The 12,519-nt window shown below is 38.6% G+C and overlaps 1 protein-coding gene across 5 annotated transcripts in view; it reads right to left on the bottom strand.

Moving 5' to 3' along the window:
* The window catches only part of LOC111505101 (1-phosphatidylinositol 4,5-bisphosphate phosphodiesterase epsilon-1), a 702,515-nt gene that overhangs the window by 16,887 nt on the left and 673,109 nt on the right, over nt 1-12,519 (bottom strand). For all 5 annotated transcript variants that reach the window (XM_074172786.1, XM_074172785.1, XM_074172787.1 and 2 more), the window contains 3 exons: nt 8,239-8,456; nt 2,754-2,981; nt 2,421-2,645 (listed from right to left, as the gene is read on the bottom strand). In XM_074172786.1, coding sequence (XP_074028887.1) covers nt 2,421-2,645; nt 2,754-2,981; nt 8,239-8,456 — 671 coding nt within the window. The remainder of the gene's footprint in view (nt 1-2,420; nt 2,646-2,753; nt 2,982-8,238; nt 8,457-12,519) is intronic.

Here is a 12,519-nt window from a genome sequence, read left to right as displayed (position 1 = left end):
TAAACTTTAATTATTCAAGTGAGTCTGCATTAATTATTTTCGTTGCCTGTAGCAGTCACGAAAGTCCGTAGTCGAAGTTATTCCAGCTTGAAATCCTGCTCGTCAATTTCAACAGTCGCGTCGTTGAGATTACATTTAGTGCTGTCTGAATTGTCAAAGCATCACGTACTTTCTTAATAATAAATAATAAATAATAATAAGTTATAAACAATCCAAGCACAAAATGAAATACGGGAAATCCCCGCAGTCAAAATATCATTCAAAGAAAGGGGATTCCCGAACTCGTCACAGAATGAAAAATTCTGTGCTCTTTTCAATCGGAATTTATAGTTGCGTCAAAATATGAAATGGTTCAAATATTTACAAAATATAATTTATTATTTACTGTGAAATTTTGCCGCCCCTAAAAAGTGCCGCCCGGGGCGGGCCACTCTCCACGCCCCCACTACGCTACGCCACTGCTCATTCATATATCATATAAATTGCCCCCTCCCTGACAATTAGCCCCTAACCGAAATTCAGGAATCGACCCTCGAAATTTAATTCTGAATCCGCCCTTGGGTCTTTGCTCAGAAGTTCGTTCTGCTACCCTTATTGACGTATTCTCGATTATTGACTTTATTTTTTGTCTCTCTTTTTTGTTTTTCGATATAGCATCGGAACCTAATTTAATCAATCATGTATCATTTTATCCTTGAAAATATTTGAACAATTTTCACAATTCATTTTCACATACATTTCATGTATTAAAAATCCAGTGTCCATATTCTCATTCATGAATCGATTCATCAGTCCAAAGGGTAAGGGAGCCAGGCTCCAACCTGTCCGAAACCAAGATGGCTGTTGCCATAAATCGATTAGATAGTAGAACTGCATTGAAAATAATTTAAGAATTGTAAATTCTTCAATGCTTTAATTATTTTTAAAATGGCAGAAACAAGTAACAATAGTGATGATTTATATCTACGCTCTCTCTTATGACTTCTTCGATTGACGACTTGTTTATTTTGTGGAAATTCATGTTCACTGAGGATATACTGAGGATATAAACGGTCAACAATAAAGAAATATAGTGGAAAATAGACAAAAGTGTGTTTTGTAGTATATCCTCAGTCTCTCTTATGAGGTGAATTATCGTTTTTCTCAAAAAATATGTATTAATTCATTAATTTCTATTCTGTCTCCCTCAGCTTTTTGCTGCTAGCTTTTTGTTCCTATCTCGAAGCAGTTCTGATATTAACTTTTTGGTATGTCCTTGAGCTCTCTCAGCTCTTCGGACTCTATCTTCACAATCGTCACAAAACGCCGTCCTTTCATGAGTCTCTTCAATCTTGCAAACAGGAAAAGTCGCAGGGGGGCAAGTCTGGTGAATACGGTGGCTGAAGCTTGATTACGGGATTGTTTTGGCCAGAAAATTATGAACAAGCAATGAAGAGTGAGCATGAATTGTTTTTTCACAAAACCGGACGTTTTCTTCGTATTGCTTCTCGCCCATAACTTCAAGACAATTCTCCTTATTGGCCATACCAACATGTGGGAAAAACTCCTGATGAACAACACCACGGTAATCAAAAAAACAGTGGGTGAAATCTTGACATTTGATCGAACTTGGCGTGCTTTTTTGGTCTTGGCTCTCCTGAACACTGCCATTGGGATGATTGGACTTTGGTTTCGATGTCATAACCATATACCCACGATTCGTCACCAGTTATGATCCTTTTAAGTAAATCTGGATCGCCATTGACCTCATTCAACAATGTCTGAACGATGCTCAAGCAACAATTTTTTTGGTCAACTTTCAACAATTTTGCAACGATTTATGATGTATATGTGTAATTTCTGAAAAAATTACATGGCATGAGTTAACCGATATACCGACATCCTCGGCATATTCTCTAATAATGATTCGATGATTCTCCACATTAATGCCCTTCACTTTCTCAACATTTTCATCGGCTGTTGTTGTGTGCGGCGTCCAGAGCGATTGTCGGCATTCACATTTTCTCGACCTTCTGTGAAAAGCTTGTACCACTTGTAAACATTTTTTAGACTCAGAGTACAATCACCTTATGCTACTGTCAACATTTCAAGTGTTTTTTGGCACTTAATTCCATTTTCAAACAAAATTTTATGCAAATTCTTTGATCCATTATTTTCGATAGCAGAAAATTGCCGAACAAGCAAAACTATTAATTTCATGCCTTGTACCAACAAAATAAATATGATAAACTGCTGAAACTTTGAATGTATGTTCAAGACGACAGTACCAACATAAAAAAAATAAAAAAAACATGGCTAATCGAATGAACGTAGCCTGCGAAATTAAAAAATTCCTCTTATTTTTTGAAAAGTCCAAGTATATAATTTCAAGAGTACCCAATGATAATTTTCTCATGCAGAAGATAAGGAAAATTATTCACCTGAAAAATATGGGCCATTCTTGTTTGCTGCTGCAAGGAGCAGTGATTTTCAATCGATAAAATCACTGGGTACGGTGATGTGGCGAATGCATTCCTTTCGATGGTCTCGACAACAGCACTGAATGGAATTTTTGTGGTGAAAGTATGTCCATGGTAGATCATGGGATATCCATCATCCCCATCCCAACAATCTAGCTCTACGCATCTGCATCCAGTCAGTAAAACCTTGAAGAAAAATGAAGTGTTCGTTACGAGTTGAGTTGGAAAAACATTCAGAAAGACCTCAATAATTTTTATTCGAAAAAACTGAGTATAGTTTGAACATGACTTTACCTGACTATATAGTTCCACAGACGATTCTCCTTTGAGTTGATGACCAGTTAGGTACGTATTGTGGGATGAAGATATGTAGTATGTTGACATAGGGCGAGCCATATCACTTTCCTTAGGAACCTCCCTCTCGGAGACGAATGCAAAATTGTCTTTGTCCATGAGGTATCTAGCGAATCCTTCGAATGACAGACAATTCTGGACACGAAGGCTAGGATCTGGTTCATGCCTCTAAAAAATGAATGAAAATTGAATAGTATGTATTAGTAATAGTATGTAAACAAAAGATATTTTTAATTCAATTTTGTTTTCAGCGGCGGCTCGTCAGAGGAGGCAAGGGAGGCTTAGCTTGCCCATAAAATGTGAGGCTATTCATCGAAATAAATTAAAAGATATTGACAAATAATTATCATTATTTTTTTCTAAAACTGCTTAGGTATCATAACTTTACCATTAATTTTCAATATAAATACATAATATGCCCGAAAAAACACTATCGCTCACTACGTAGTACGTACTACACTGTATCCTGCATCAAAAAACCTCAAACGCACCGCCCATGAACGAATAACGATTAAACCATCAACCCTATATAATAAATGCCATACGTTGCAAGGGAGCCAAGCCTCCGACCGTTTTAAAAAACACAAGCTTCGCGAGGCCGATCCAACCAGCGACATACGTCTCGATTTGTACTTTGTTGCAAAAATTATAGCGTTAGAGGTGCCTAGCCTCCAGTTGGCCTCCGTTAGTGTACGGCTGCGTTTGTTTTTTACTTAATTATTCGGACGGGATGCCGTGACAGACTGGGACTGAAAAATATTTCGGTAAATCGTTTTAGTGTTTCTTGATAATATTTGTTATTTGTGTATAAAACAGGCAGTATTGTATTATAGCAGTGCTTTTTTGTAATATTTTTAATGTGTTTTTAAAGTGTTTTCTTTCAATTCCAAGGTGTTTCCAGGTTTTCACTTTTCGGTAAGTTCTTTTTTCATTTATTATGGATAAGTTGGACGAAATTAAAAAATCTGACGATATAGTCGATTGGTTGCTGACAAATAATTTTGAGTCTTTATCTTATGATAATAAATTTTACATTATTAAAACTCTGGGAAAGCCTCAACCAAGTTTGATTTCAATTAAAGCGTCAGATAATCGACAAAATCGAGGACTTATATTAGTTGGTACGATAAATGCGATTAGTTAAACGGCTCCATTAAACGAGAAAAACTTTTTTGTTGGCCCTGTGTTTTATTTTCGGTACAAACCGAATACCAAACGTGGTTTAAAATAGGATACTCCGATTTAAAAAATTCACCTCGTTCTACAGAGAGACATTTAAAATTTAAGGAGCATATATTTTCGTTTTGTAAATTAAAATTGTTTAGCAAACAAAATATAGAAACAGCTTTAGATACAGCTCAAAAAGAGGCCATAATTTCTTTCAATATAATCAGGTTAGGGAAAATCGGTCGAATTATCGACTTATCGATATTACGATTTATTTGGGTTTCCCAGAATTAGCTTTTCGCGGACACGATGAAACCGAAGATTCGATAAATCGCGGCAATCACAGGGAACTTTTAATGCTATGGGGCGAATATGATTCCCAATTTGGCACTTTTTTAAACGATCCAAATGGCTTATATTATTAAGGAAAATATAAGCAAGGAGATTGAAAGTGTTTCTTTTTTTGCATGGGAAATTGATGAAATTGAAGATAAGCATAATTAAGTACTTGTGCTTATAAAATATTTGTAGTAATTTTTAACATCCTGGTAACTTAAATGTGCCATCGCAATTCACTTTGTGATACCGCTACAATATGTTGGCGATGTGAACCGTGTTTGTTAGGAATTGAACACTATTTCAGTTTGTTACAAATGAACATTCTATAGACTAGACATTAGGTTGTTTGCAACAATATTTTGGATACATTGAAAGGGGTTTATTTTTAGGAGAGATTGATTTTTGGGAAAGAGAGGTTTTGGATTTATAATTCCCCATATTTATACAAAAAGTGAGAAAAAATTAATTCTATTTATAGGAGATTCCCACATTTTTTGTATAAAAATGGCGAAGTACAAAGTCAAGACCTTTCTTTCACAAAAATCAATCTCTCCTAAAAATACACCCCTTTCAATTTAAACAAGATTTTCCGGACTGAAGAGGCAATGAGGCAACCATCTTATGCGAAAACATCGGATGTCTACCAGTGAGGATGACAGCATTTCATGTAAGTGAAATTTTACCTCTTTCATTTACTATACCGTGTGGCAATCCTGTGAATGAAACCTGACTCAATTGCATAACGAATATTTGGAATACAAACTGAATAGAGAAAAGTGTTTATGTATGAAAATGTGTATTTATACACGAAGTATTAGCTAGTTATGAAAAATATAACATGAAAATGAAAAAAAAAAATGATAAACACTCGCATGTACATAATTATAACAGGAGACAAACTGTTTTATTATAGGCCGACCTTCTATCAAATTATACTATCATTATTTTTGGTGGATCTGATGATGATTGTATAAAAAGTAAAAGCAATTCATGATTTATACAAAATTTGTTTCTGGTACATAAATTGGTAATGAAAAAAAAAAGATGTGATCAATATACCTCAAACCAATTTGAAACTATTGAGATCATATACAAAATACAAAAACTCCTTGGTAGTAAACCCTAGTAAGACTGTTTTAATGCAGTTCTACTCTAGAGGGGCGGGGGGTCACTGTCTCTCTCTTATGGGTGTTTGACAGTCCTCCGGTGCAGACCACACGGCACTCACCCAGTAAAGTTATCGGTCAACTACCCTATCCCGCATCTGCGGGCAACAGGCGTTGGCCGATTTCAAGCTAGATGTGTGGTAGAGGTGTCTCGCAAGAGCCCTCGGCGGTTACTCATCCAACGCTGGAAAGGTAGCTTTCCTAACATGAGTGCCCCTCGGGGTAACGTAAGGGTATGCGGTGCAGACAACACGGCGTACACCCAAAAGTCGTTGATGAACCGCCCTATCCCGCACCTATACGGGGAATGGGCGCGACATCTTCGACATATGATGTGTGGTAGAGGATGCTCGTGAGAGTCCTCGACGGTTACTCATCAAACGTTGGAAAGGGAACTTTCCTAACATGAGTTCTAGGGGGGAGGTGAGTGCCCGCTCGCGGCTGGAGGCTAGTGAGCCTCATCTCCAACTGGCGTTGGCCTCTTAGGGGCAGCGGCTCCGCTAGCGGGTAAAGGGATACAGGGCTGCGGTAATCCATTCATGGGTGCATTGCAGCCCCATTATGAGGCACTGGACGGCTTATGCTGTTCCGTGATCCTCGCCTGCTTCTGTACGGATCCAAGCGTTCGAGGTGTCGGGGCTTGCGGTCCTTCCGGGATCTAGTATCCGAGTCTAGCCTTGGAGGGCACCAAGGCAGACGCTTGAGGTGTCGGAACCCGGATGGACGGAGCTACTAGTATCCGAGCTTAGGACCCCGGCCGGCCACTTCCGGGACCATATTCCCAATTGATTTGGCATGGCTGGCGGGGGCAGGTGTGCGACGCGAGCACTCTCTGGCGAAAGAAGAGCTTAGTTAACTTGTACGAACGTTCGGTCGAACGCTGCCGATGGTCCTGTCTCTTGGTTAGCCACATTAAGTAGATGTAAGGAAGCAATTCCGGGTTCGGTGAGCGGGAGGAAGCCCTGCGAAATCCTGTTGGTGTGGGGTGAGGGGCGGTACCCGCAAGGATTTCCCGAAAATCCACCCCTCCACGCCCGATCGCATCCAACGCCAGGGTACGTCTGGGGGGCCTAACCGGCCCCCCAGGCCCCCCGGTGCGGTCGTAACTATGACTCTCTTAATGGTTGATTTGTATCATACACACTCGATAAAATCTCTATATATATATATATATATATATATATATATATATATATATATATATATATATATATATATATATATATATATATATGAACAAAATTATTCTGAATTTCAGAAAACATTTACACACTCATCTCCGCAATTCAGATTTTCATACATATCCAACAAGAAATGTTAACTTCATTAGGTTGGAAAACATTCAACTATTTATTCCTAATCAACGGTTCTTTTTACACTGTCGCTGAATATTTAAGTCTATGAGAGTGTATTGTATAAATATTTAATATAATTTATTTTTTCTTCTTTTTTTCCTTGTGTTTTTGTGACACTTTCATGTATTTATTTGTTGTATCTGTTGTTGTTTTGTAAATATTTTCATGTATGTATAATGTCGACGTATCCTATATCAACTTGTGATCATGGAGGAATTAATAAATTATTATTATTATTATTATTATTTATAACCACCCCAAATTTCAAGGATTTTATATTGATGAAAATCTTAATTCGAATAAACATACCGGTTATCGGTATATTTTGTAGAATATGAAATTGTATTGTAAACCATTGAAAAATTTTAAGAATGACTAGATTAAATTTATCAATTAAATTCCACACTTAGAACCAACTGAAAACTATTTGAATTTTGATTCACTTTAAAGAATTAGTCTCGTATTTCTGATATTTACCGCTCTAGGTAGAATCAAATGTGCCAAGTTACTTGAACACTTTCCGTAGAAGTATCTATAGAAGAGAGGCAAATCCCAAACCTTTCTTCTATGTTCCAGGCTATTAAGGTTGTAAGTGATGTTCGCGTCTACAATCAGGCGGATGACTGATGGAATCCAGCAGCTTCAAGGTATGCTTAGGGATAGAGCTCCATACACGAGGAAAACAGACAACAGACCAAAGAAGGTCTGTTCTGAGCTTTATAAAGCATCAAAAGTTACAGAAGTGTGTACAGTTTTCTGATTTGGAACAGTGTTCCAAGCTTTTGAGAAACAGTCTTTGCAATTCCAGCGACGTGGTTGTGCTAAGATATATTGGTGTCTATTTTACCTCCCAACAAACTTATTGAAGGAAAAAGCAGAATTGTCTGTACTGATTATTATATCCAGTTCGAAGACATTTATCTTTTTGGAGAAAACCAATACCTGGATAATTGTGGCATTGAATTGAACCTGGTTTGTTTCACCCCAACTCGAAATCACTTCTAGATCCTAATAAAGATATGCAACCACCTGCTGCTGATAAAGATATACATCCCCAGCCGATGTCCTGGAATCCAAATGGAATGACGAGACAAGTGTGCTGACGTCAGCAAAGCAATATATTGGATTCTTGGTTTTTTCCAATAAGTCGTTGACATATAATAAAAAGACGGTTGGAGACAATATGGATCCCTGGAGAACACTAGCGTTGATGGTAAAAGTATTCGAGAGATACCAAACAATGGCACTTGCGATAGTTAGAGAGCCAAGTTAGTTTGATTTGCAGATAGTTAATTGTATTCTACTCGAAAAATTTTCAATTGATCATAGTTGAAAAATTATTACTCTACCACATCAATGAAAAAATTGGACAAAAAAAGATGAAATTGTGTAACTCACATATATCAGAGCTTTCACTTGATCTTCGGTCCAAATCTCCATTTGCCTCGTTTCCAGAAATTTTGTGAACGTAGACATTGTGATGACTTGTGAGTTGTTGGTGTCAATTCCAGCGCAATTTGTGAAAATACTTGCAGCCGCAATGGCATCGAATATCTTCTTTTGAGAATTCATCACCGCACCTTCTAGTTCTTGTCTACTATTCCTTGTTAATAAACCTGTAAGAATATAAAACCAGAGTCAAATACTAGCATCGTAGTTATAGCCTTCGAAACAAAAGGAACAACAACTCGAGCACTAACTCGGGAACTGCGACTATTACCACATCACCTTTGATAATGACTACCGCAGTTGTAGACGAAACGTGAACCATAAAAACCGGCAGGCTACGGCTGAAAAACCCGAAACCCGATGAGGTCAGTGAGGGTTACCTATTGGTCATTTACATTACTTTGTTTTTAAAATGGAAAAACTTCGAATTTCTTTCAAGTACGGCTCGTTATGGCTACACACACACGTATAAAAATTTCGATACTTTTTTGGGTTTTAACGAGTTGCGGAAATTTTGCCAATTGTAAACGAGCAGATCACAGTATAACATACCTCAGTTATCAACAACTAATATCAGGATTCAACAGATTCTATAGTCCCTTTTTTGAAGAGTCGTTAGTCCTCATTTCTCACACAAATGTTCATTTAATCAACCTCTCATAAAATACTGTAGTCTACTGAGTGTGGAATTATTTATATTTTCAGTAGTCAAATTATTTTTTTCTTTAATGCTCTCAGAAAAGAAAAGGTGAGGATCTTGTAACCGTAATTAGCCTAGCGTGTAGATAATAGAAAAATGACACTGCATTCAGTTGAATATCAACAGTTTCGGAGTTCAATATAATTCAATTGAATTATATTTCCGTCACTAACTTCATCCCCTGAAGGGTGGATCATGAGTAGTTATTCAAAAAATAGCTCGGCGAACCTAGGACTAGAGGAGCTGGAATATACTGCTTGGTCAAGGCATATCCGTCGTGCAAGTGGAATTGTATGCAGTTCTGAAATGTGCAAAGAACAATTATTTGAGCACTCAGAATAAACGGATCAATATTCTTACAGGTAGCTGAACTCTCAGAGTAATAATAAAATCAAGAGTAACATCGAGAATTGTTTGGGAAGGCTTCGAAGAACTAAGAGAACTAGTTGACAGGTGTAGATTCACTCTATACTGAGTGGCAAATACGTCTACAAATACACACAAGAGAAAACCAAATGACTGCCCCAAGAGGGCAGGGATCGGCTTAGAATAATGGGTTTTTTCATTGAGCACTGTTTATGTGGAGGGCTTCTGAAACAAAAAAGGCAACACAACGGAGGCCTCTGTTGACAATACTTCAAAGAAACAGAGGCAGCTCTGAGGTATCCAATCAATCACCTGTATAAACCAATACCAGAAACAAGATTGTTGGAGTGGATGTAAAGAAAAAATTAGAGAAAAGCACAAGCCCATGCGGCCACGGTACATTCCAAAGATGAAAAATGATAAAGTCAGGCGACTTGACCATATCCTAGACAATATAAGAACGTAGGCTCTCACAGTCGGGTCATCGTGAAAGAAAACAAAATTCGGGCTGGTAAGCCGTGGTGCCACTGTGGCAAACATTATCAGTGGTATGTGCGTTGACTGCGAGGAAGAAGGTTATATGCCGTTCCTTTTCACCTTCGATACTGGAGGTACGAGGTCAGTAATGAAAATCTACATTTTCAACAGAAGCTGTTTGTAGAAGTTATCAGTAGTATCTGGTCTGGAAACAGCCATTAGAGATAGACTGATGGTCTATGAAGAAGCTGAAGTGATACTTAAGCCTGGAAATAGCGACGACCTGGAGAGAGATGACTATTTATAGGTCATTCGATCGCGTTCACCTACTCCCTCTATCTTCTCTCCGCTTCACAGATTTAGCGGGAGTCGTCCGTTTTTCCGCTTGATAACAGGTTTCCATATGTTGCGTATCTCTACGCTAGATTCCCTGAATGCATCATTGGACAACACATATGCAGCTTTTTTGAACTTCCTCTTGAATCAGTGTTCCTCGCTGTGGATGCTATCAGCTTGGGACCACTTGATATTGTGTTGACGAGTCCAAACATGCTCTGTCATTTCCAATGGGCTGGTTTCTCCTCGTTGTGTGTTTTTTTCGTGCTCGGCAATGCAGACTTTCAATGGCCTCTTAGTTTCAACAATATAGGATTTGCCGCACTCACATAAATGCAATTCTTGGAAACGCAGTCCGCGTTTGGTGGCCTGGTTTCTGTGAGAGTGCTACGGATGGTGTTTCCGAAGCTGTTGCAGGTTCTGATGTTGTACTTGGAACTAATTCTTCTTATCCTTTTCGAAATATATATGAAGTAGTTTGAAACTCTGGCCATTGAAAAAGCCCACAAGAAGCTCCGAGTCTGATTGAGATACGTTGATTGAGTCCGCAACCAATTCCAATTCTTAAGGCCGGGACACACCTGTCATACGCCCTTCAGATCTGACCCCCATCATACATTCGGACAAGTGTCTGAGAGGAAAATGGTACTTTAGGCCGAATAGAGTAGTTCACATCGTTCCGATACCTGGCCAACCCCGCTCCCACCCGACTCCGTTCCTGTATCCGATCATGATCCGATCGTACAGCCTATTTGTTCTCCAGCTGCGGGATGCTTATCGCTTGGAGTTTGTATGATATTTGAGTTTTTTGTTTTCTTCAAATCGAATCTTCAAAAACAAATCAGAAAATATCCAGTTTTGTATGACCACACTAAAGAGCTGTACCGCTGTTCTCTATGAGAGCTCTCCGATTTTCTTCATCTTCTTTCAAACAGAGTGCCATAATGGCTAAATCGTAGTTGCTAAAATTCTTGAACATTTTGCTTAGAGGACCTTCCGAGTCGACACTGGCGATAGTGGCAATTGTATCAAGCCATAGCGGTAAATCGGAAAGAAGCCGGAAGCATGTATGACAAGTGTGATTACCCACTGGCGATCCTACACCGATCCGCTTTTAGGGCAAAATCAAAACGGAGTCGGATCGGAGAGGTATATGAAGAAGTGTGTCTCGGCCTTTAGAAGTATTGACAAAGAGGACCGACACTAAATAGGAAACGTCTGCATACCGAAAACTCACTCACGCGGGTTAATATCTGAATCACGAATCCAACCACCATCAATCTATCAAAAGAGAAATCATCAAGACTCTAGTGGATCGTGCTTTCGGGCTCTGTAATACGAAGGAAGGTCTCGAGAAGAAACTATGCATCATCAAAAAAAATCTGCAACGGAATGGTTACTCCTAAGTGATGATGGAACATATTTTGGCTAGAAGATAATAAGAGCCTCACAAGGAAGAGAAGCCGTCACAATCAGTTCTTGTCCTTCCCGACATTAGAGGATTGTCGGAAAGGATAAGAAGAACTGGGTCCAAGTACAACATCAGAACCTGCTTCGAATCTGGAAACACCATCCAAACCAGCCTCACGAAAACCAGACCACGAAACGCGGAATGCATTCCAGGAATTTAATTTACTGGAAATCGGATACTAACAGAGTGTGTTCTGCTTTGATTACATCAACAGTATGGAAACAGCATATCTCGAAGTCTCAGCAACGATTGATTGGCGAGCTGCGTTTTCAGTAGTATTTACAATTTCCGAGGGTAGTGGGGGTTATGATAGGAATGGTGATGAAACTGATTATGGGGGAATGGAGGGGTGTGATTGCAAATGCTCTCTTCTGTTTGATCCCAACTTCTGCTGAGTAGTTCCGATTGGTACGCACTGTTACTAGTTTGATGAAAGTCCGCATTATTGGTAGGTTGTTAACTGTGCAGAACAATCAGCAAAAGTAGTGAACACGTTGCTCTCCGATCAGGTGTTGCTTAGATTTCGCCATATAAACTTCGCAGTTAACGTACATTGATGATATCAGCCACAGAACCAGACAAAACTGGTACTTCAGGTTCCATTCGACCACGACCTACTAGCATCGATTTTGTTCTCTTTGATTATACACAAGTTGGCTTTTCACAAGTCTTGAGTACACATAATGTCAGCATCAAATGTAGATATCGATTTAACATGGCCAGAATGTATGAAATATATGTGAATGTATATTCCATTCAGATGATTTATACAAAAAATATCTTAACGCATGTGAGTTCTTTGGTTGTATTATCTTGATTGCAATGTGAATAATTATTATTTAGATGTCACATGTCAGATGATTGATTCTAGAACTAATTT

The sequence above is a fragment of the Leptinotarsa decemlineata genome, unplaced genomic scaffold (genome assembly GCF_025532065.1).
Source record: "Leptinotarsa decemlineata unplaced genomic scaffold, Ldec_3_MD MMD2_tig00000199_RagTag_RagTag, whole genome shotgun sequence".
In the NCBI taxonomy this organism is placed as follows: domain Eukaryota; kingdom Metazoa; phylum Arthropoda; class Insecta; order Coleoptera; family Chrysomelidae; genus Leptinotarsa; species Leptinotarsa decemlineata.
Note: the sequence above shows the minus strand (reverse complement) of the source record. Positions and strands in the feature narration are given on the sequence as shown.